Source organism: Nyctereutes procyonoides, unplaced genomic scaffold (genome assembly GCF_905146905.1).
Source record: "Nyctereutes procyonoides isolate TBG_1078 unplaced genomic scaffold, NYPRO_anot_genome, whole genome shotgun sequence".
NCBI lineage: Eukaryota > Metazoa > Chordata > Mammalia > Carnivora > Canidae > Nyctereutes > Nyctereutes procyonoides.
The window spans coordinates 38,740,186-38,766,503 of record NW_026575131.1 but is presented as its reverse complement, the minus strand read 5'-3'; the positions used below and the strand labels follow the sequence as shown (position 1 = coordinate 38,766,503).

Genomic DNA, 26,318 nt, shown 5'->3' with positions numbered 1-26,318 from the left:
TTACAGAAGCATTTTTATACACATGTGTGGTATGGGGTAATTTTGCTAAAATGTCCTTCAATATACTGAGCTACTTTATATTACTATTCAAAATATAGATTGAATTGAAGGGAGCTTATGTATTTGAAAGATGAATTAGTGAAGAAGGAAAGTATGTATTTAAGAAAATTTAGTGATTATTTTCTGTGACACTGACCTTGTCTCAGTATTAAAAAATGCTAATTGGTGTGTTTACCTTTGTTTTCCTAGTGATATGCAGCTTTCGAGGATCTGTCCCTCAAGGGTTGGTCTTAGAAATAGGAGAAACAGTTCAGATTCTTGAAAAATGTGAAGGTAAGTATGGACCTATATAGTACACAATTAGTGATAATTTTGGGTAGTATTATATACATTTATTGTGTAGTCTTAGATTATAAGCAATCATTTTGAAAGCATAATTGACCACATTATGATATATTGTTATAAAATCCTTCCTAATCTATGTTTATCATAAATGTAGTCTATTTTGGTTCTAATCTAATAGCAACAATTAAATAACTCAATGTTGGCCCTCAGAACATAATTTTTACATACTATGTTAAATGATTAATTTTATAATCAAATAATCTTCCACCCATGCTTAGCTGCATTTGAATAGAATTGAATTGTAATTAGTTCATTTGTGTGTTTCTGTTTGACTGACTGGATGTGATCAGTTATAATTAAAACAAGGCAGTAAATATGCTCAAATGAAGTTTGGCTTGACTATTAGCCTCTTCTGTGATGTATATAGTTATTTCTGCCATAACATTTATGTATTATTGAAAAATGTAACATTTTTCAAAATCATGCACTCAGGGGCACCTGGGTGGTGCAGTTGGTTAAGCATCTGACTATTGGATTCAGCTCAGGTTGTGATCTCAGTGTTGTGGGATTGATCCCTGTGTTGGGCTCTGGGCTCAGCACAGAATCTACTTAAGATTCTTTCTTCCTCACTCTTTGCCCCTCCCCTTCACTCTCTCTCCATCTCTAAAAGAAATACATCTTTAAAAAAAATCATGCACTCAGATCAACAAGATACATAGGAAAAATTAAGTTAGGGAGAAATCACATAAAATCAGAGTATTGACAAAACCAAAATGGATACCATGGGTATCTGGGCAGCCTAGGCTGGCAGTTCAGCAGGACTAGAAGCCATCTCAAATTATATAACAGAATGGATGTATCTTGTAAGAAGTTACTGTGGCCAAAGATGAATGGATAAAGAAGATGTGGTTTATGTATACAATGGAATATTACTCAGCCATTAGAAACGACAAATACCCACCATTTGCTTCAACGTGGATGGAACTGGAGGGTATTATGCTGAGTGAAATAAGTCAATCAGAGAAGGACAAAAATTATATGGTCTCATTCATTTGGGGAATATAAAAAATAGTGAAAGGGAATAAAGGGGAAAGGAGAAAAAAATGAGTGGGAAGTATCAGAAAGGGAGACAGAACATGAAAGACTCCTAACTCTGGGAAATGAACTAGGGGTGGTGGAAGGGGAGGTAGGAGGGGGGTGGGGGTGACTGGGTGACGGGCACTGAGGTGGGCACTTGACGGGATGAACTCTGAGTGTTATTCTATATGTTGGCAAATTGAACACCAATAAAAAATAAATGTATAAAAAATTATATAACAAAATGGAAATGTTGCTATATGAGCATGGGGATAGGGGAGACAATGCCATGTAAATGGAGCTCTGATCCAGTTGCCTACTGTTTAGGTGGATATGGAAGTAAGTATAACCTACCATGACCCAGGAATATGTAAGTTTGGGAGTGCACTTTTCTGGAAAGGGAGCTCTTGTGCAGCAGTCATTTAACATTTTCTTAAAACAAATATAAATCAGTACCCTTTCATGATAAAATCTCTAGGCAAAATAATAGAAGGGAATTTTCTTAATCTGGTAAAGGATGTCTAATAAAAAGCCTATAGCAAATACCATTATTCATTTATAAAATATTGAAAGATTTTTCATTGAGATCTAAAAATGAGACAAGGAGACTTAGTATCATTGTATATGTTGAACATTATACTGGCAATACCAGCTAGTGTGGTAAGAAAAATAAGATACGTAAAGAATGGAGAGATAAGATTGAAACTATCATTTGTACATGATTGTGTATATGAACATCCAATAGTTTCTGTTAAAAAAACTCTGGGAATAAATATGGGAACTTAAAAATATGATGGGTACAATATCAATATATTAAATATACATTATTTTATATCTATTTGCAACTAAGTACTAGAAAATGAATTAAAGAAATAATGTTATTTATATAGCATCACAAACATCAAATGCCTAGAAGTAAATCTAATAAAAAATGCAAGACATCTACATTAAAAGCTACAAAACATTGTTGATAGAAATTAAGGAAAATCTAAATAAGTGGAAACATATACATATTTAGATTGAAAGACTTACTGTCATAAAGATGTCAGTTCTTCCCAGATTGATCTTTGTTTAATACAATCCCAACAGAAATCCATCAGGTTTTTTCTTTTTTTTCTATGGATATTGAACAGCCGATTCCATCATTCATTTGAAAATGCAAAAGGTAACAAATAGCCAACACAATCATGAAGAAGGCAAGAAAGTGGAAGGTTTATACAACCAGATATGAAGACTTATTATAAATGAAGACATTGTGGTTTTGGGGCAAAGACAGAATAAATGAAACAGAATAGAGGGGCCAGAAACCTACCATCATGTGTATCATCATCAGTGATACATGAAAAAAGTGAAAGTTGCAGTGCACTGGGGAAATGATATCCTTTGCAAGAGATGATACGGAGCCACCTGGAATAAAAAATGATAGCACATTCAGTAAGTGTTATAGTGTCAATATCGAAAGCAGTGAGTTGTGATCTCTACCTCATAGCATTTGTCCCAAACACAATTTCAGATGGATGGTAGACCTAAATGTGAAATGTAAAACCATAATGTACCTTGAAGGAGATATAGGAAAATATTCTTCTTGACCTTTTCAATTTTGCTTTTCAAAAGACATCATGAAGGAGAGAAAAAAGGCAAGTCACAGTGAGAGAGATGTTTGACAAAGGACTTGTATTTAAAGTATCTAAAGAACTATTACAAATCAAAAATAAGATATTCCAATAGAAAAATGAGCAGAAGGCTTGATTAGGCTCCTCACAAAACATATTCCAGTGGCTCATAAACATTTGGAAAGGTGATGGGACGCCTGGGTGGCTCAGCGGTTGATGTCTGCCTTTGGCTCAGGCCGTGATCCTGGGTCGGGGTGGGGGTTCCTCATCCGGCTCCCTTGGAGAGCCTGCTTCTCCCTCTGCCTGTGTCTCTGCCTCTCTCTCTGTGTTTCTCATGAATAAATAAATAAAATCTTAAAAAAAAAAGTTTGGAAAGGTATTTAATTTCATTCAGCAGGGAAATACAAATTAAAACCACAATGAGATACCACAACACAGCCACTGGAATGACTAAAATTCAAAACTTTGGCAATACTAAACTGCTGGTAAGGTGTAGAACAGCTGTTACTTTCATACACTGCTGGTGGGAGAGGAAATGGGGTAACCAGTTTGGAAAAGTATTTGGCATTATTAACTAAAGTTGAATGTACATATACCTGATGATCTAACATTTCTATTCATAGGTATAAATCCAACAGCAAAATACATGTATAAGATGTTAGTGATCGCTTTATTCATAATTGTTGCAAACCAACCTGGAAAAAATATATGTTCTTCAACAGCAGGATGGTATATTCATACAATTGAATGTGACACAAAAAGGAAGTGAATGTATTATTACGTACAGCATTACAGATGAGTCTCACAGATACACTCTTCTTTTTTTCAATAAATTTATTTTTTATTGGTGTTCAATTTGTCAACATACAGAATAACACCCAGTGCTCATCTCGTCAAGTGCCCACCTCAGTGCCCGCCACCTAGTCACCCCGACCCCCCGCCCACCTCCCCTTCCACCACCCCTAGTTCGTTTCCCAGAGTTAGGAGTCTTTCATGTTCTGTCTCCCTTTCTTTTTTTTTTTTTTAAATATTATTTATTTATTTATGATAGTCACACAGAGAGAGAGAGAGGCAGAGACACAGGCAGAGGGAGAAGCAGGCTCCATGCACCAGGAGCACGATGTGGGATTCGATCCTGGGTCTCCAGGATTGCGCCCCGGGCCAAAGGCAGGCGCCACACCGCTGTGCCACCCAGGGATCCCTCTGTCTCCCTTTCTGATATTTCCCACTTATTTTTTCTCCTTTCCCCTTTACTCCCTTTCACTATTTTTTTTATTCCCTAAATGAATGAGACCATATAATTTTTGTCCTTCTCCAATTGACTTATTTCACTCAGCATAATACCCTCCAGTTCCATCCACTTTGAAGCAAATGGTGGGTATTTGTCGTTTCTAATGGCTGAGTAATATTCCATTGTATACATAAACCACATCTTCTTTATCCATTCATCTTTCGATGGACACCGAGGCTCCTTCCACAGTTTCACAGATACACTCTTGATTGAAGTCAGATGTAAGTGTTCATGCCATTATGGTCCTGTACACATAAAGTACTGAATCAGGTAAAACTAATATACCTGGTGATATTTGTTGGAATATTGAAATAACCACCCTTATATCTGGCTTCTTTTACTACAGTTGTATCTGTGATATTGTTATTTGTAGTAGCAATCCATTTTCCTTTCTGTATCACTTTCAATTTAAGAGTGTGTGCATGTTAATGACTGAAAGAGACAGGAGTGGCATTTGGGATGCTGCTATTATTTTACTTATCTGAGTGGTGGACATACAGTTGTATATTCTTTGCAAGTTTACTTAGCTGTAGACTAATGATTTTCACACTTATGAATGTTACATAACAGTAAAAAAATTTAAAAAATAAAAGGACTTGGTAAATTTTATGAGAAGTATAAAGATGCAACAACATGGTTATATCTAAAAAAAAAACAAAAAGACATGGTTATATCTAAAAAATACATTGAACAAATGAACCAGATATGAAAAATTACATTCTCTATGATTCAACTTATATGAAATTCAAGAACAAGCAATACTATAAATCTGTGATGATAGAATAGTGGTTGCCTAGGAGAGTATTGACTGGAAAGAGGCATGAAGGAACGAACTTTCAGGATGATTGAAGAGTTCCGTGTCTTGATGAAATCTGGGTTATGGGTGTATTACACTTGTTAAAGCTTATAGAATGGTACATTCATAGTCTGTGCATGATACTGTATGTAAATTATGCATCAATGAAATGGATTAATGAAAAACCAAGTTACAAACTGGAAAATTTTTTTTTGCGATATAAATGACAAGGATAATATAAAAGAACTCATGTAAACCAATGCTAATAAATAACAAGTGAATAGAAAAATGAACAAAAATATGACTATGGACTCCATAGAAATGCTCAGTCTTGTCAACAAAGAATAGCAAGTTACAATCAGAGTGATGAACAAGTCCATGCATACTAGTTTGAGAATAAGATTAGTCTGATCTATCCAGATGTTGACCCAGATATTTTTCAGTGGGAATTCTTATATGGAGGATAATGGGGATATCTTGTGATGTTAGATGTGCATATCCTATGATTTAGCATTTAAATGGCTAAGTGTATACCTTAAAGAAGTGTTTTTAAAGCTATCCTCATCAAATCATTAGTGGATTACAAATTTCATTTAGTGCTCACTATCAACATTAATAAAAATATCAGGAATATTTTGCTATATCAGTTATGATCTATTTACAGTAATAATTTGAATAGGGAATATTTAATACAAATGTTAACTGGTAAAAAGTAATTACTAAAAGGGGTAAAAAAACATTAAAAATTTATAGAAGTAACAGGTGCCAAAGTCAGTGACTACTGAGGAAAAGTCAGTAAGCAAGGAATTAATTTAAAAGAACACTCTCCTGTCTCAAGGCAAAGATTCAGATCCTTTTGGAAAGGCCATGGCTGCCATAGGAACATGTAGCCTGTCAGTGGTCAAGAAACTTGCTGGAAGGCATGGGTTAGAGCTGGCCAATAGCAACAACCTGCTGGGTAGCAGTAAAACTTATGGAATGGTATGAGTGAGCCAGAGCTGGTCCATACGTGCAGTTCCTCAGATGCCAGAGCCTAAGAGCCATAGCTTGTCTGTGGAGGTGGCTGAGATAAGCACTGCTGGGCCTCCAAACATATACAAACATGCTTCTTACCTTCTTCCAGTATACTTATCATCTGGTTAAATTAGTATTTTTTTTATTACTATGATTAATTCATGGCTGATACATATATAGTATATTATCACTGTATCTTGTATTACTATTTGGTTTCTAGAATTAATATTTGACATATATATTTAACAAGTATATAATTTAAATAAATAAATACATACATACATACATACATACATACATCACCTTTTCTTTATCCATTCATCCACTGATAGACACTTAGGTTTCTTTGTCTTAGCTGTTGTGAATAATGCTACAATGAACAATGGAAAAAAGAATCTAGTTTTAAGTTTTTGAGGAACTTCCATACTGTTTTCTGTAGTAGCTGTACAAATTAAATTACCATTAACAGTGCACCAGGGTTTCCTTTTCTCTATATCCTTGTCAGCATTTGTTATCTCTTGTATTTTTGATGATAGTGATCCTAACAGATGTGAGGTAATATCTCATTGTGTTTTGGCTTAGAATTTAAATTTAGAATTTTGATTTAGAAGTTATTTTGTGAGAGCAGTCAGGCGGCCTCAGACTTGATTTTGGTTGGTTAGTTAACATCATTTTCCCTGTCATAAATAATACCAAATTCTAATTGTTTCAAGAGCCAATTCAAGTAGGTACTCTGTTTTCATTACATTCCCTCCAAGCCAGGAATTCCACTTAAATTCACTTGCTGGGCTCATGTTTATAAATGACAGTGTGTAGTAAAATTCTCTGGCTTCCTTAGAGAATACTTCCCGAGATAGTATTTATTGCTTATGACATATGCTTTGTGCTGGAAGACTCATGTCACTTATCCCCATTGTGTCTGTTTGCTGATTTGTTACCCGTATAGCTCTCCGAAGCCGTCTTATTCATACCTTGTTTTACTGTCTAGATTCATGATCCATAGGGTGCTTTGACTTTGGGTCTTGTAGGTATTCCTACTATGGGTTTCTCACTCAATTCCTTCTTCCATTTTACTTTGAACATTTCTGTCTTCTGTCCCCTTTCTCATTGTCTTAGTCTGATTTGACTTATCTGCCTATTCCTGTGCTGTCCTTAGTCCTAAAGTTGATGCTGGCTTTTCTGTAAGAAAATTTCCACTGCCAAGCTGGAGAGTGTACATCTGATTTTTTCTTAAATTATATTATAGATACGATTATATATATATAATATATATTTAATAACAGGTTTCTTTTTTAAAGTGGTGTGAAAAAGCAACTTGTAAAAAAAAGTTTAAAAGTAATCTTTTATTCCAAGGGATCTAAGTAATGTAAATATTTATTAATTCTTTAGTTTCTCTGTGATTAGAATGAATCCAAATGTACAATAGTTATTTTGTTTGCAGAGGGAGAAAAGAAATAATTCAGTATTCATGTTGCTCAAGGTGAATCTATCAGTGAATAGGCAAGGTGAGCCAATATAAGTCATATAGAAATCTCCTGATTTCCTCTTCTAATTTTTGATTCATGCATATTCCAACCAGTAAGACTATTTTGTATCAACTTTTCATTTGCTTAATATTTGGTTTTCCTTTTCTTTTTTTTTTTTTTAAAGATTTTATTTATTCATGAGAGATAGAGAGACAGACAGAGATAGGCAGAGGGAGAAGCAGGCTCCGTGCAGGGAGCCCAATGTGGAACTCCATCCCGGGTCTCCAGGATCATGCCTGGACTGAAGGCGGCGCTAAACTGCTGAGCCACCCGGGCTGCCCCTGGTTTTCCTTTTCTTATCTTGCCTTTCTATAATATTCAGACTAAGAGTCAGTATCAGCATCTGCAAACCAGTGTAAACTTTGATATATATATATATATATATATATATATATATATATATATATATATATAGAAATGAAAGAAGGTATTGTTGAAAAATTATGTAATAAATAAAGAGACTCCAAGTTTGGGTACCATCTTTATTAGTTTCTATTGTACTTTTTTGGATTAGTATTTGCTTCCACTTTCTAATGGCATTTAAAAACTTAAGCTTTTAAACACTAACCCTTTATCTATAATGTCATTTGCAAATATCTTTGCCCATTCCGTAGGTTGCCTTATAGTTTTGTTGATTGTTTCCTACACTGTGCAGAATGATGAAGTTCTAATAGTTCATTTTTGCTTTTGTTTCCCTTGCCTCTAGAGATGTGTCTAGTAAGAAGTTGCTAGAGCCTAGGTCAGAGAGGTTGCTGCCTGTGTTCTCATCTAGGATTTTGATGGCTTCTTGTCTCACATTTAAGTCTTTCATCCATTTTGAATTTATTTTGTGTATGGTGTAAGAAGTGGTCCAGTTTCATTCTTCTACATGTTGCTGTCCACATAACACACTCAACACTCCCCAAAATAAATAATCCAGTTAAGAAATGGACACGAATAGACATTTTTCCAAAGAAGATATACAGAAGACTAAAAGACACATGAAAAGATGTTCAGCATCACTCATCATTAGGGAAATACAAATCAAAACTATACTGAGATGCTACCTCACACTCATCAGAATGGCTAAAATTAGCAAGTCAGGAAATAAAAGATGTTGGTGAGGATGTGGAGAAATGTAAATCCTCTTAAATTGTTGGTGGGAATGCCAACTGGTGTAGCCACTTTGGAAAATATGGAGGTTCCTCAAAAAGTTAAAAACAGAACTACCAGGACACCTGGGAGCTCAGCAGTTGAGCATCTGCCTTCGGCTCAGGTCATGATCCTGGGATCCTGGGATCGAGTCCCACATCAGGTTCCCTGCTTCTCTGTCTGCCTATGTCTCTGCCTCTCTCTGTATGTCTCTCATGAGTAAATAAATACAATCTTTGAAAAAAAAAAGACAACAAAAAGGAGGAAAAATATTCTTGGTGAAGCTATTGAAATAAAATGTTTATCTTTTAAAAACAAAACAAAACAAAACAAAACAAAAAACAGAACTACCTATGAGCCAGCAATTGCACTACTAGGTATTTACCCAAAGGATACAAATATACTTATTTGAAGGGGCACATGCACCCCAATGTTTATAACAACATTATCAACAATAGCCAAAATATGAGAAGAGCCCAAATGTCCATCAACTGATGAATAAAGATGTGATATCTGTATAAAATCAAATATTACTCAGCCATCAAAAAGAATGAAATCTTGCCATTTGTAATGATGTGGATGGAGTTAGAGAATATAATGCTAAGAGAAATAAGTCAGAGAAAGGTTCACTCAAATGTGGAATTTAAGAAACGAAACAAAGAAAGGGGAAAGAAGGAAAAAAAAGAAGGAGGCAAATCATAAGAGATTCTTAACTATAGAGAACAAACTGAGGGTTGCTGGAGGGGAGGTGGGCAGGGGAATGGGGTAAATGGTGATGGGTATTAAAGAGGGCACTTGTGATGAGCTCTGGATATTATATGTAAACATTAAATCACTAAATTCTTCTGAAACCAAAATTACATTATATGTTAACTAGAATTTATTTTATTTATTTATTTATTTATTTATTTATTTATTTATTTATTTATTTTTTTTTGTGTGTGTTGTTGGTTTTTTTTTTTTTTTAATTGAAGGTCCCTTACTGGTCCTGTTTCCATGAGTGCCAAGACCAGGGGAAAAGGGGAGGGGAACCAGGTGGCGCAAGGAAGGGTCATCTCCACAACATTCCATTTAGAAATAGAACTAAACAGACAAGCACAGAGTCACTATTGCGGTTAGAAGTTGGCAGCATGGGAAAAGGGAGGAACAGGTGAGGAGCTGGGGTGTCGTTAAAAAATAATACAGGCCCCCCCCAAACTGGGGTGTCTGGGGGGGAACTTGGTCTGCTTCAACCCAAGAGGAATCAGAAGATCAAAAATGGTTTGGGAAAGCCAGAACCGTCAGGGATAGAGGGAGGAGGAAGGTCCAGAGGGTGAGGGGGCTGTTTGGCAACTGGGGTGAAGAGATTGCCCTCCCCCTGCTGGGATCCCCCCAGCCCCTCCGGTCTGGCAGGAAGGGGGTAGCCTGCAACCCCCATGGGCAGGTCTGGGGCTGCCAGATGCTCCAGGCAGGGGGCTAGAGGGGGCTCACAAAGGCTTGCCCTCCAGAGAGATGATGGCACTGCCCCCCCCCCCCCCCAGTTTCTCTGCCAGGGTGCAGCGGTCCTTGACCTCCTCGTAGCAGTTTGCTTGTAACTCATGCTTGATCCCGGTCAGCTTTTTCTTGATGGCATCCTTGGAGCTGGCATAAATCATTTTGCTCTTAAGGGGTGCAGACTCAGGTGCCCAGAAGATAAACACCAGGTCCTCCTTCTTGCTCTCATAGGTTGCATCATAGAGGGCATAGTGGCAGTCCTTGTCTGGTAGCATCTTGACAAGGTGGTATAGGGGTCATCTACAGTCTGGCCCACATCACCTACCAGGATCTCCTTGCCCTCCTCGAGGATTCTTCTTGTCCTCGCTCAGGCAGAAAAGAACTGCCTTCTTGCGCTTCTTCACCTGGTGTTGAAGATTTACGCACCTTCATGTCATTGAACACTTCTGACAGCATCAGAAACCGCCACGCCAGAGGCCATGTTTCTGGAAGCAAAAGGGAGATAGCAAAACGGGTCAGAAGAGATGAGAGCCGCTGCAGCTGCCGCCAGGATCCAACTGAACCTGTTAACTAGAATTTAAATAAAAACTTGAAAAAAATAAAAACTTTAAGTTTTAATGAAATTTTATGGATAAGAAAATTTGCATCTTTCTGATAAAGTCTCCTTGTGACTATAAAGACTATTTCTGTTCACTTTAAGAAATGATTTATGTATGATTTATATATTTGTCACAGAATTTCAAATCATGGTACTTAGTGTACATTTATATAATATAACTCTGAACTCTTAACTATTACTTTTAAATGCCTTTGGAAGATTTTTAATCATGTTTGCAACTTAAGTTAATGTTTAAAAGTAATTAAGAGTTTCGTAATAATCATTTGCTCTCTACCATGTTCTGGGCAATAGTGGTAGATATTATACATTCATTATTTCAGCTAATACTTAATATGACCTGTGAAACATTACTGCCTCCATATTTATTTGAGGAAACTGAACCTTATGAGAGTGAAGAGCAGATAGGTAGTATGTGGCAGAAAGGATTCTGCTTGTCTGCTCTGAGTAAGCTATTTGGAATTCATTGAGACTCTAGTTTTGGAAAAACAACTATTTCTTGAGATTCACTTCTAAAGTCTATTGAGTTGTGTAGGGCTTGCTGTTTCTCCAAATAGGTTACTTTCATAAGTAAACAAATAAACACTTAACAGGTGTGTTTATGAGGCTTTCTGTTTTTGGACATTTGAACAATAGAGGTTAGGAAGGTTTTCATTTGTGGAGTATTGTATGAGAGTTTGTTAAGTTACTAATATATTTTGGGTTATAAAAAAGAAGCCTCAGGATTTGAAGTTTAAATAGATATGTGTTTGACTCCCTTGGGTTTGTGATGCAGAGGAGGATTGTAAATTTTTTTTGTAGTTTTGTGTTTATACTTGAAATCAGATTTGTCAGGGGATCAGAATGATGCTGATAATCTAAGTCTCATGAGACCTTTGATGAGCCCAGGCATCTTAAACTGTTCTCTCTTCTCTTTGTACTCTCATTTCCTACCTATTCACTGCTGTTTCCTAGTATACCTTCATCAGGATACACCATTGGTTTTGTGAATAGGATAAATGGAATGGATCTTGGGAGACCAGGGTTCTACTTCTAGTTCTGTTGTGGATGATTTATAACAGCATGACTTTGTGATGCCTTAGGTTCTGCTCTGTAAGATATTCAAAATAGCTATTTTTTCCATAGACATTTTAGGCTGATAGGTGAAGTTTGGGCTTCTCGCAGGAAAAGCACAGGTATGTTCAGATACGCTGGATGGTATTCCTCTCAATTTTTCTTTTCTTTTCTTTTTTTAAATAAATTAATTTTTATTGGTGTTCAATTTACCAGCATACAGAATAACACCCAGTGCTCATCCCGTCAAGTGTCCCCCTCAGTGCCCGTCACCCATTCACCCCCACCCCCCGCCCTCCTCCCCTTCCACCACCCCTAGTTCACTTCCCAGAGATAGGAGTCTTCCATGTTCTGTCTCCCCTTCTGATATTTCCCACACATTTCTTCTCCCTTCCCTTATATTCCCTTTCACTATTATTCATATTCCCCAAATGAATGAGAACATACACTGTTTGTCTTTCTCCGATTGACTTACTTCACTCAGCATAATACCCTCCGGTTCCATCCACGTTGAAGCAAATGGTGGGTATTTGTCGTTTCTAATGGCTGAGTAATATTCCATTGTATACATAAACCACATCTTCTTTATCCATTCATCTTTTGATGGACACCGAGGCTCCTTCCACAGTTTGGCTATTGTGGACATGGCTACTAGAAACATCGGGGTGCAGGTGTCCCGGCGTTTCATTGCATCTGAATCTTTGGGGTAAATCCCTAACAGTGCAATTGCTGGGTCATAGGGCAGGTCTATTTTTAACTCTTTGAGGAACCTCCACACAGTTTTCCAGAGTGGCTGCACCAGTTCACATTCCCACCAACAGTGTAAGAGTGTTCCCTTTTCTCCGCATCCTCTCCAACATTTCTTGTTTCCTGCCTTGTTAATTTTCCCCATTCTGACTGGTGTGAGGTAGTATCTCATTGTGGTTTTGATTTGTATTTCCCTGATGGCAAGTGATGCAGAGCATTTTCTCATGTGCATGTTGGCCATGTCTATGTCTTCCTCTGTGAGATTTCTGTTCATGTCTTTTGCCCATTTCATGATTGGATTGTTTGTTTCTTTGCTGTTGAGTTTAATAAGTTCTTTATAGATTTTGGAAACTAGCCCTTTATCTGATACGTCATTTGCAAATATCTTCTCCCATTCTGTAGGTTGTCTTTTAGTTTTGTTGACTGTATCCTTTGCTGTGCAAAAGCTTCTTATCTTGATGAAGTCCCAATAGTTCATTTTTGCTTTTGTTTCCCTTGCCTTCGTGGATGTATCCTGCAAGAAGTTACTGTGGCGAAGTTCAAAAAGGGTGTTGCCTGTGTTCTCCTCTAGGATTTTGATGGAATCTTGTCTCACATTTAGATCTTTCATCCATTTTGAGTTTATCTTTGTGTATGGTGAAAGGGAGTGGTCTAGTTTCATTCTTCTGCATGTGGATGTCCAGTGTTCCCAGCACCATTTATTGAAGAGACTGTCTTTCTTCCAGTGGATAGTCTTTCCTCCTTTATCGAATATTAGTTGACCATAAAGTTCAGGGTCCACTTCTGGGTTCTCTATTCTGTTCCATTGATCTGTGTGTCTGTTTTTGTGCCAGTACCACACTGTCTTGATGACCACAGCTTTGTAGTACAACCTGAAATCTGGCATTGTGATGCTCCCAGATATGGTTTTCTTTTTTAAAATTCCCCTGGCTATTCGGGGTCTTTTCTGATTCCACACAAATCTTAAAGTAATTTGTTCTAACTCTCTGAAGAAAGTCCATGGTATTTTTTTTTTTTTTTAGTCCATGGTATTTTGATAGGGATTGCATTAAATGTGTAAATTGCCCTGGGTAACATTGACATTTTCACAATATTAATTCTGCCAATCCATGAGCATGGAATATTTTTCCATCTCTTTGTGTCTTCCTCAATTTCTTTCAGAAGTGTTCTATAGTTTTTAGGGTATAGATCCTTTACCTCTTTGGTTAGGTTTATTCCTAGGTATCTTATGCTTTTGGGTGCAATTGTAAATGGGATTGACTCCTTAATTTCTCTTTCTTCAGTCTCATTGTTAGTGTATAGGAATGCCATTGATTTCTGGGCATTGATTTTGTATCCTGCCACGCTACCAAATTGCTGTATGAGTTCCAGCAATCTTGGGGTGGAGGCTTTGGGTTTTCCATGTAGAGTATCATGTCATCGGCGAAGAGGGAGAGTTTGACTTCTTCTTTGCCAATTTGAATGCCTTTAATGTCTTTTTGTTGTCTGATTGCTGAGGCTAGGACTTCCGATACTATGTTGAATAGCAGTGGTGAGAGTGGACATCCCTGTCTTGTTCCTGATCTTAGGGGAAAGGCTCCCAGTGCTTCCCCATTGAGAATGATATTTGCTGTGGGCTTTTCGTAGATGGCTTTTAAGATGTCGAGGAAAGTTCCCTCTATCCCTACACTCTGAAGAGTTTTGATCAGGAATGGATGCTGTATTTTGTCAAATGCTTTCTCTGCATCTAATGAGAGGATCATATGGTTCTTGGTTTTTCTCTTGCCGATATGATGAATCACATTGATTGTTTTACGAGTGTTGAACCAGCCTTGTGTCCTGGGGAAAAATCCTACTTGGTCATGGTGAATAATTTTCTTAATGTGTTGTTGGATCCTATTGGCTAGTATCTTGTTGAGAATTTTTGCATCCATGTTCATCAGGGATATTGGTCTGTAATTCTCCTTTTTGGTGGGGTCTTTGTCTGGTTTTAGAATTAAGGTGATGCTGGCCTCATAGAATGAATTTGGAAGTACTCCATCTCTTTCTATCTTTCCAAACAGGTTTAGTAGAATAGGTATGATTTCTTCTTTAAACGTTTGATAGAATTCCCCTGGGAAGCCATCTGGCCCTGGACTCTTGTGTCTTGGGAGGTTTTTGATGACTTCTTCAATTTCCTCCCCGGTTATTAGCCTGTTCAGGTTTTCTATTTCTTCCTGTTCCAGTTTTGGTAGTTTGTGGCTTTCCAGGAATGCGTCCATTTCTTCTAGATTGCCTAATTTATTGGCGTAATACTACAGAATGAAAGTATAGAGGTTTAAAATTGCAGTGCACCCACAAGAATAAGCAAAGTTGGCAAGGCATTGGAAGAGTGGAAACTATGGCTTTACCCACCGAAGGTAACTGCATCCCAGGCATGTAGTAGTAAAAAGCTGGGAACCAAACTTCTTTATACTGCAGATCCTTAAAAGACAGGAATTGAAAGACAGGAATTTTGGAAATGAGGATGAAATTATATAGTTCTTCTCCCTTTCATTTCATTTGGTGGCAGCGCCTCTCTTATCCTGGTACAAGGTAGTTTGTTTGTTTGTTTGTTTATTTGAGAGAGAGAGGCCAAAGCAGACTCAGTATTAAGTACAAAGCCCAACACAGGGCTCGATCTCATGACCCTGAGATTATGACCTGAGCTGAAACCAAAGTCAGTCACTTAATTAAGTGAGCCACCCAGGTGCCCCATCCTGGTAGAAGTTTTGAGGTTTATTTTTGTTAGAGGATAAATAGAGCATATGTTGGTTGGGAGACTTCACAGTTCCATAGGAGATAGGCTTTGTATTGAAAACTGGGGATTGTGACAATGTGCATACTGAATACAGAAACTTCTAGCCTTCTTCTCCCACCTGGCTCTGGAAATACTGGAAGAGTATTTTAGAGTACAGAGGTAAAGGTACCTCTTTGGTTTATTCTAGGTATAGTATGGTTTTTGGTGCAATTATAAATGGGATTAATTCCTTAATTTCTTTTTCTTCAATCTCATTGTTAGTATATAGAAATGCAACTGACTTCTGTGCATTTATTTTGTATCCTGCCACATTGCTGAATTCCTATATGAGTTCTGACAATTTTTGGATGGAGTCTTTACCTCAGACCTTTACCTTCCAAAACAAAAGATTAGAAGACTCTTTGGGGACAGTCTGAATAGGGCAAGATGAGGGACTTAGAAATATTGATTGTGCCAGTTATTGACTTATTGTCTGAATTCTGAACCTGCCCTCTTAGCCCTTTTTTATGATGCTAAAGCTGGAGACTCTGCAAACCACATTTCTTCTTTGCCAGCTGAATATTTGTTAGGTTCTGCCAATAAAGAGGTACTGTAGGGAGACTACTTTCTTGGGTGATGAACGGACTTGGTTCTTCCTGTTTTTATTTTATCCCTGTAGTTAACTGCTCTTCAGGCAGTTGGTCTCTACACTATTCTTCATGGCAAGTAGCAGTCTTGGTTTTGGTGAGTGGCCTCCAGCAATTACCACTGTAGCAGAATAGCATGTTTCTGCAGTGGCCCACCATTTCATCAAAGATCAGTATCTTCGCTTTTTGAGACCTGTTCTGTAAGTTACTAAGCTGTTTTTCTTGTTTACTTTTCTCTTAGCTGTAAAGATGGCAATATATTTTCATAGTTGCTACCTTGTTTATATGTTAGAATTCTCGTTTATATTTTAGTCATTTACCATCTTTTACCTATTAATGGTTTTTATTATTTATTTTTATTTATTTTTATTTTTTAATGGTTTTTTAATAATAAATTTTTCTTGTTTGAAAGATTGGTTTTTGTCTCCTGACTAGACCCCAGTTGATACTCTGATATCAGGGTTTTCACAACAAATGGTAGTGAGTTCTCTAAACAGTGAATCATAAGGTCAGCAAGATTCATTCACCCATGCATTTAGAGCTTCTAATATACTTTTGATTTCCTTTCTTTTAAATATGAGCAGACAACCAATGATACCAGGTATTTGAGGATGCCTTTAATATGAACAATGGCTCTTCTTTCCTCCAAAAAAAAAGAAGAAAGAAAAGAAAAAGAAACTCATGGGAAGGAGACTACATAGGGTAGAGAAAACTTAGAAAACAAGCCTTGTGAATGATGTCCTCAGAGATAAAAGAAGACATTGCATTCATGAAACTACAACAGGATACTATTAAAAAGGAACATTAAACAACAGAGAGGAGTTCTTGGAAATTAAAAAACATGATAGCAGGAATGGAAAATCTCAGTAGAAGGGTTGGAAAATAAAAAAAATACAAGTCATAGAAGATTAGAGAAGATAAGACAATGCAAAGTCGGCTTTAAGAAGACATCAGTTGGTGGAGATTCAGAAACATAGAGAAAAGAAACTGAGGGAAAGAAATTGGCTATGAAATAATTCAGGAAAATTTTCCAGAATGGGAGGACATGGCTTTTCATATTGAAAGGACCCAGCAAATACCTAACACAAATGGATGAAAATAGAGCCATATCATTGTGAAATTTCAGAGTATTGAGACCAAGAAGATTCAGCTAGCACTCAGAGATAGAAAAGAGCATGGTGTATACAAAGGACTGGACTTTAACTGTGGGAGACAGTGGAGTGATGTCTAGTGATGTCTTCAAAATGTTGATGGAAAATGATTAATAACCTAGAATTTTATCAAAATCAGCCAAACTTTGAATTGAATAGGGGAATATACTACATGTATTTTCCCAGTAGTACATTTTTGTTTTTGTTTCCCTTGCCTTTAGAAATGTGTCTAAAAGAAGTGGCTATGGCCAAGGTCAAAGGGGTTGCTGCCTGTGTTCTCCTCTAGGATTTTGATGGATTCCTGTCTTACATTTAGGTCTTTCCTCTGTTTTGAATTTTTGTGTATAAGAAAATGGTCCAGTGTCATTCATCTGCATGTGGCTGTCTAGTTTTCCCAACACCATTTGTTGAAGAAACTCTGTTTTCCATTGGATGTTCTTTCTTGCTTTGTCAAAGATTAGTTGACCATAGAGTTGAAGGTCCATATCTGGGTTCTCCATTTTGTTTCACTTATCTGTGTGTCTGTTTTTTTTTTGCCAGTACATGCTGTCTTGATGATCACAGCTTTGTAATAGAGGTTGAAGTCTGGAATTCTGGTACCCCAGCTTTGGTTTTCTTTTTCAACATTCCTCTTCTATTTTGGTTCCATACAAATTTTAGGATTATTTGTTCCAGCTCTGTGAACAATGTTAGTGGTATTTTGATAGGGATTGTATTGAATGTGTGGATTGTTCTGGGTAGCATAGACATTTTAACAGGATTTGTTTTCCCAGTCTGTTAGCATGGAATGTTTTTCCATTTCTTTGCATCTTTCTCAATTTTTTTCATAAGTGTTCTATGGTTTTTAGAATACAGAGGTAAAGGTACCTCTTTGGTTTATTCTAGGTATCGTATGGTTTTTGGTGCAATTATAAATGGGATTAATTCCTTAATTTCTTTTTCTTCAATCTCATTGTTAGTATATGGAAATGCTGGGATCCCTGGGTGGCGCAGCGGTTTGGCGCCTGCCTTTGGCCCAGGGCATGATCCTGGAGACCCGGGATCGAATCCCACATCGGGCTCCCGGTGCATGGAGCCTGCTTCTCCCTCTGCCTATGTCTCTGCCTCTCTCTCTCTCTCTCTCTCTCTCTCTCTCTCTGTGTGTGTGTGACTATCATAAATAAATAAAAATTAAAAAAAAAAAGAAATGCAACTGGCTTCTGTGCATTTATTTTGTATCCTGCCACATTGCTGAATTCCTATATGAGTTCTGGCAATTTTTGGATGGAGTCTTTAGGGTTTTTCACATAGAATATGTCATCTGCAAAGAGTGAGAGTTTGACTACTACTTTGCCAGTTTGAATGCCTTTCTTTCTTTTTGTTGTCTGATTATTGAGGCTAGGACTTCTAGTACTATGTTGAACAACAGTGGTGAGAGTAGATATACATGTTGTATTTCTGATCTTAGGGAAAAAGATCTGTTTTCCCCCACTGAGAATAATATTGGCTGTGGGCTTTTCATATATAGATTTTATGATATTGAGATATGTTCCCTCTATCCCTACACTGTGGAGAGTTTTTAATCAAGAAAGGATGCTGTATTTTGTCAGATGTTTTTTCTACATCAATTGAGAAGATCATGTGGTTCTTGTCATTTCTTTTCTTAATGTGATCTATCACAATTGATTTGCAAACGTTGATCCACCCTTGCAGCCCAGGAATGAATCCCACTTGGTCATGGTGAATAGTCCTGTTAATGTACTATTGCATCCTACTGGCTAGTCTCTTGATGAGTATTTTGACATCCATGTTCATCAGTGATACTGGTCTGTGATTCTCCTTTGTGATGAAGTCTTTGGTTTTGGGGTCAAGGTAATGATGCTGGCCTCAGAACGAGTTTGGAAGTTTTCCATCCATTTCTATTTTTTGAAACAGCTTCAGTAGAATAGGTATTATTTCTTCTTTAAGTGTTTGGTAGAATTCTGGTGGGAGACCATCTGGCTCTGGACTCTTGTTTGTTGGGAGGTTTTTGATTACTGCCTCAATTTCCTTGCTGGTTATTGGTCTGTTCAGGTTTTCCATTTCTTCTTGTTTCAGTTTTGGTAGTTTATATGTTTCTAGGAATGGATCCATTGGTTTCAGATTGTCTAATTTATTGGCATATAGTTGCTCATAATATGTTCTTAAAATTGTTTGTATTTCCTTGGTGTTGGTTGTGATCTCCCCTCTTTCATTCATGATTTTATTAATTTGGATCATTTCTGTTTTATTTTAGATATGTCTGGCTAGGAGTTTTATTTATTTTATTAATTCTTTCAAAGAATCAGCTCCTAGTTTGTTTATCTGTTCTCTGTTCTTCTGGTTTTTATTTCATTGATTTCTTCTCTAATCTGTATTATTTCTCTTCTCTTGCTTGGTTTAGGCTTTATTTGCTATTCTTTCTCCAGCTCCTTTGGTGTAAGGTTAGCTCGTGTATTTGAGTTTTTAAAAAAATTTTTGAGAGAAGCTTGTATTGAAATATACTCCCTTCTTGGGACTGCCTTTGCTGTATCACAAAGATTCTGAACAGGTTTTGTGCTTTCATTTTCATTAGTTTGCATGAATCTTTTTAATTCTTCTTTAACTTCCTGTCTGACCCATTCATTCTTTAGTAGGATGCTTTTTAACCTCCAGGTATTTGACTTCCTTCCAAATTTCCTCTTATGATTGAGTTCAAGTTTCAAAGCATTGTGGTCTGAAAATATACAGGGTATGATCCCAGTCTTTTGGTATCAGTTGTGACCTGATTTGTGACCTAGTATGTGATCTTTTCTGGAGAAAGTTGCATGTGCAGTTCAGAAGAATGTGAATTCTGTTGCTTTAGGATGGAATGTTCTGAATGTATCTGTGAAGTCCATCTGGTCCAGGTATCATTTAGAGCCCTTGTTCCTTTGCTGATCTTCTGTTTAGATGATCTATCACTCTAAGTGGTGTGTTGAAATCTCTTACTATTAATGTATTATTATATGTATTTCTTTACTTTGGTTATTAATTGGTTGATATAATTGGCTGCTCTCAAGAGCATAAATATTCATGATTGTTAGATCTTCTTGTTGCATAGACCCTTTAAGTATGATATAGTGTTCCTCTTCATCTGTTAATACAGTCTTTGGTTTAAAATCTAATTTGTTAGAAGGATTGCTACCCAAACTTTCTTTTGAGGTCCTTTTGTATGTAAATAGTTCTCCACCCCCTCATTTTCAGTGTGGAGGTGTCTTTAGGTCAAAAATGAGTCTCTTGTAGACAGCATATGGAAGGGTCTTGCTTTTTTATTCAATCTGATACCCTATGTCTTTTGATTGGAGCATTTAGCCCATTTACATTTAGAATAACATCGAAAGGTATGAATTTAGTACCATTGTATTACCTCTAAAAACCCTGTTTCTGTAGATTGTCTCAGTTTCTTTTTGGCCTATGTTACTCTTGGGCTCTCTCTTTGCTTAGAGGATCCCCCTTAATATTTCTTATAGGGCTGGCTTGGTGGTCACATATTCTTTCAGTATCTATCTGTCCATGAAGCTCTTTGTCACTCCTTCCATTCTGAATGACAGCCTTGCTGGATAAGGTATTCTTGGCTGCATGTTTTTCTCATTTAGTACCCTGAATATATCATGCCAGCCCTTTCTGGCCTGCCAGGTGTCTGTGGATAGGTGTGCTGTAAATCTAATGTTTCTGCGTCTATATGTTAGGAATCTCTTGTCTTGAACTACTTTGAGGATTTTCTCTTTATCTCTGAAATTTGCAAGCGTCACTATTATATGTCAGAGTGTTGATCTATTTTTATTGATTTTGGGAGGGGTCCTCTCTACCTCTTGAATATGAATGTCTGTTTCCTTCCCCAGATTAGGGAAGTTCTCAGCTATGATTTCTTCAGATATACCTTCTGGCACCCCCTTCACCCTCAGACACTAAAGTAATTCTGATGTTGGTTGTTTTCATGGCATTACTGATTTCTCAAAGCTGCTCCTCATGGGCTGTTAGTCTTTTTAAATCTTTTCCTTAGCTTCCTTCCTTTCTATCAATTTGTCTTTGTCACTTACTGTCCCTTCTGCCTCATTTACTGTAGCTGTTAGAGCATCCAATTTAGGCTGCATCTCAGTATTATTAATTTCAGCCTGATTGGTCTCATTTCTACCCTGAGATTCTCTAGTGTCTTTTATGCTTTTTTCAAGCCCATCTAGTAACTTTATAATTGTTATCCTGAATTCCATCTATGACATTTTATGTAAATCCATATCAATTTGATCTGTGGCAGAGAGTAGTACCTTTGGTTCTTTCTTTTGTTGCGAATTCCTCCTTCTAGTTATTTTGTCCAGAGAAGGATGAACATGTGAACAGAATCAAAAATATCAACCATGACCCAAGCAAAATATACACTAGACAAATCTGATGAGGTCAGGAAGGAAAATAGAAAAGCAAAAGAAAAAGCAAAAGGAAAAAAAGCAAAAAGGGAGGAAGAGGGAATACAATCTCACAGGGTGGACAAAACAGGATAATCCATTTGTTCTTGAGTGTATTTTGGTCTCTGTATTAGCAGACACTAAATCTGAAGGTTGTAAATAAATCAAAACTTATATTATACAAAAATAAAATTGAATAGAGTGAAATGAAGCCAAAAATTAAGTATATACCTATTAAATATAAATGTAAAAAAAAGTTAAAAAAAGAAACTTAAAAACGAAGAGTTGATAAAATAAGAAACTAGTTGTAAAGAGAAAAAAGAAAAAAGTAATGGAAAATTATAAATTGAAAGATAAATGAATCATGAGAAAAAAGCCTTGAACGCTATATATTATTTTCCCCTAGCTCTGGAGTTTTAGTCTTATGGGATCTGTAAATTTGCTGTGCACCTGTTTTTCCAGTTGGTCTTCTGGGGGAGGGCCTGCTGTGCTGCTTCTCAGGTGTCTGCCTGGGCGGAGTTGCACCCAACCTTGCCAGGGGGCTGGGCTCAGTGTAAGCTGATCCTCAGTGTAGCTTTTGTTCTCTGAAGGCTTTTTGGTCTCTTTAGACATCCAAATAAAAATAACCAGGCCTTGATCTCTAGCCCTAGAGCCGAAAGATGGCAGTCCCCTCTCTTCAGTAAACCCTCAGGGATAAATGGTCTTCACTTTTGTGTGTGCCATAGTCTGCATACTCCTGTGGTACATGCTTATACCAATACTCCTGGGGAATGTCGGAGTGTCTTGCCTTACTGCATTTTGTAGGGGGCTAGCAGTGAGAGCAGTGGTGGGATGTGCATGCACCTGCTCTCCCCTTCCCAGGGGAAGATGGAGGGTCCTTGCATTTGAGTCCTCTGCAGGTTCTGCAGGCAGAGAAGTCACCCAATAGGCTGGCTCCTGGTCTGTGGTGAACAAAGTTGAGAACCCCCTCCTGGGCTCTCTGACCCCAGCCAGTTTTCCAGCCCCATTACCTGGGAACTCCACTAGCTCAGGCCACTGCATTAATTCTGTGACTCTAAGGATCCTGAGACCATACTGTCCCACCTAGAATTCTGCCCATTTCACCACCTGAGCACCTTTGAGGCGGGGATGTTTCTCACTGGAGTAGATTTCTAAGGGTTGTGATTTTGCCCTCGGGAGTGGTATCACTTTCCAGTAGCCTGTTTACAGAGGCTCCCCCCTAACCCTGCCGTTTATCTTCCCCCAGATTCACTTCTCTGCACCTCCTACCTTGCCAAAAGTGGTCACATTTTTACTTGAAGAGTTCCGGTATTTTCTTACATCCCAGGTTGAATTCATGGGTGTTCAGAATGCTTTTATAGTTATCTAGCTAAATTTAAGGGACCAGGTGACCACTCTTCTGTCATCTTGAGTGAAAACTTCAAGTACTCATTTTTTTTTTATAATTTTTTTAAAATTTATTTATGATAGTCACACACACAGAGAGAGAGAGAGAGAGAGAGAGAGAGAGAGAGAGAGGCAGAGACACAGGCAGAGGGAGAAGCAGGCTCCATGCACCGGGAGCCCGATGTGGGATTCGATCCCAGGTCTCCAGGATCGCGCCCTGGGCCAAAGGCAGGCGCCAAACCGCTGCGCCACCCAGGGATCCCCAAGTACTCATTTTAATAGTGTTTCTTTTAGTGCAGGTTTGCCGCACATTCATTCAGCTTCTATGTGAATCAGTTTTTTTATTTTTTAAAAGATTTTGTTTATTTATTCATGAGAGACATACACAGAGAGAGAGAGAGAGGCAGAGACATAGGCAGAGAGAGAAGCAAGTTCCATGCAGGGAGCCCGATGTGGGACTTGATCTCGCGACTCCAGGATCACACCCTGAGTTGAAGGCAGACGCTCAACCACTGAGCCACCCAGGTGTCCCAATCAGTTTTTAATTTGTCATCATTTTTGAAAGATGTTTTCCCTGGATATAAAAGTCAAGGTTGATGAATATGTTCTTTTAATATTTTAAAGATTTTACTCATTAATTTTTGATTTCTGTAGTTTCTGTTGAAAAGTTACTGTGCATGTTTTATTATTCCCGTAAATGTAATGTGGCTCTGTTCAACTCTTTAGCCTCTTGGCTGATTCTTTCTTCTGGGCTTGTTGGAGCATTTCCCTGCATCCTGTTTAGGAACTGGGCAGTCCCAAAAGTGGAGATTGTAATGGTAGCTCTCAGTGTTAATCTTTTTCTTATCTCAGTGAAACTGTCATTTTTTTATTGGATCCCTTCATGGAAAGTCAGGTGAATGAGAATCTCATTTTGATGTTCTCTTTTCTAAAGGATTATAGTACTTCAGGTCTTATCTATGATAGTTGCTTTCCAGTGCTCTTACGCAATTGTTTCATGTATTCATTCAGGTTTGTATTCGTTAAATGCAAATAGTTTGTCAGGACTAAGACCAGAAGTTTATAAACTTTTGAATTCTAATAGAGTTTTAAAAATATCTTAATCAGTGGCAGTATTATTGAAATTTGTGGCTCTCCAAAGGGACTAATTTTAAGGAAAAAGTAACTCATTTAGAAGTAAAAGACCTCATTTTTAAAATGTGCATTTATTTATTGCTAATTGTCTTTTATATTTAACTGCTGATGAATGAAGATTGAAAATAGCACTAAGTTATGCAGATATGTGGAGTAGATTGTTCTTTGTTTTCAGTAAAAATACTGGCAAGATCATTTTGAATGTGGACCTTTTGAATAATTTTGTTTCCTGTTTTGGGGCTGAATTCTCTATAAAAGTTGATACAAGTGGCTGGCACTTTCTTTCTTGCCTATTATGTAATTGGAAAAGGATGAAAAATTGTGTGAGCTGTGCATGTTTTTATTGATGTATCAAAAAAAATCAGTATTTTTAGATAATTATAGATTTTGTTTTTGGCCCTTGATTTTATAGTTGGTTACTTAAATGATTTCTAAAGTTGATCTACATGGAAGTCTGCCCTTTACAATGGACCGTGAGTTTTTTATTAAGCTATTTTTAATCATGATATGGGGGCAGCCCGGATGGCTCAGCGGTTTAGCGCCACCTTCGGCCTAGGGCATGTCGGCCTAGGGCGTGATCCTGGAGACTGTGGGATCGAGTCCCACGTCAGGCTCCCTGCATGGAGCCTGCTTCTCCCTCTGCCTGTGTCTCTGCCTCTCTCTCTCTTTCTGTGTCTCTCATGAATAAATAAATAAAATCTTAAAAAAAAATCATGATATGGAATAGAAGTTGTGGTTGTCATCTACCTGTTTCTATTTCCTGTGCTGCTCCTCTTCCAGGATAGTAGGTGGGGGTAATAAATTTGCATTTATTTTCCTTTTGTCGGTGAAGATATATTACACCTTTGAAATAAAAAGCTTGAAACTTCTTGTTGAACAGTACTTTTTGTTAAACTGCATTTGGTGCTTTTGATCTGACTTAATTGGTCTGTACCCAGTATCTTTGTAAAGGACTGCTTATTGTTGACTGTCACATGTCCTGAACTCTATAGAAGCTTCATTCTTTTGACTTAACACTGCTGACTCTGTTCTGCAGCCTCTCTGCCAGTAGCCATTGTAGTGGTACTGTTGGCTCTTTTTGATAGTATAGCTTCACTTATATTGGGAGACTGACAAGGACAATTCACAACCTAAATAATGCATATTTAACAAAGCAGTGGTCAGCTGTGTTTGAGATTATAAATGTGAAAACACCTAGCACAGAGCATGGCACAGGGACAGGTGACCACTACTTTTTTTTTAAAGGGAAAGTTTTCCCTGGTACTTTATTTATTTATTAATAAGTAAACTCTGTCCCCAACATGGGGTGTGAACTTGTGACTCTGAGATCAAGGATTGCATGTTGTACTGACTGAGCCAGACCGATGCCCTGACCATTACTTTTTGCCTATATGTTTAAGTAATTGTAACTTTCAGATGACTTAAATATCTATCTATATATAGATTTATAAATATTTGTATATATATTTATACACAAGACCCAGAGTATTTTTCTAAATAGCCTTCCCTATTGATTAATTTGTATTTCCCTTCTTACTTATTGCTATTCTAACCTAAAGGGATTACATTTTTAAGAAAAGTGTTTTTTAAAAAAATCAGAGTGAGAAGTTAAGATGGTGGAGTATTGGGGGACCCTGGGCTTGCCTTGTCCCTCAAACACATCTAGATCAACATCAAATCATTTTGAATAGGAAATTGATCTGAGGATTATGGAAACAGCTTCCACAATTGGAGGGAGAGCATGGCAGATGCAAGGTTCAGAGATGTGAATTGGGGGAGAGAAAAGCCCTAGTGATACGAAGAGGAGGCAGCCCTTTTTCCTGAGAGAAGTCAGGAAGAGAGCAGGAGAGAGAACAGGGTGTAGGGTTTGCTTTAGACATCCCAGTATGGGGATCCCCTGGGTTGCACTGGAAGAGAATGCTCCCCTTCCTGGATTACATTTAGAAGAGGTTATTTTGCCTCTTCAAGTATAGGAGGCCCGCTGGGCACCTTTGAACAGCTGATCAACAGAAAAGGAATGAGGCACAGTAGAGGGCAGATTACCTGGTCACAGCTTTTTGCTGTCTACGGGGCTTCACCATAGACTCTAGGCACCTTCACAAGTATGTGACTGCTTTTCTGGGACAGAGCAGTGCTGGGTGCAGTGCTGGGAAGCTCTCCTCT

The 26,318-nt window shown here is 37.6% G+C and overlaps 1 protein-coding gene and 1 pseudogene across 2 annotated transcripts in view; one reads left to right on the top strand and one right to left on the bottom strand.

Annotated features, from left to right (window-relative positions):
• DOCK3 (dedicator of cytokinesis 3) overlaps positions 1 to 26,318 on the top strand; it is a 505,777-nt gene that overhangs the window by 78,242 nt on the left and 401,217 nt on the right. For both annotated transcript variants that reach the window (XM_055343227.1, XM_055343226.1), the window contains exon 2: positions 250 to 333. In XM_055343227.1, the coding sequence (XP_055199202.1) occupies positions 250 to 333 (84 nt within the window). The remainder of the gene's footprint in view (positions 1 to 249; positions 334 to 26,318) is intronic.
• LOC129521602 (cofilin-1-like) lies at positions 10,260 to 10,747 on the bottom strand (annotated as a pseudogene).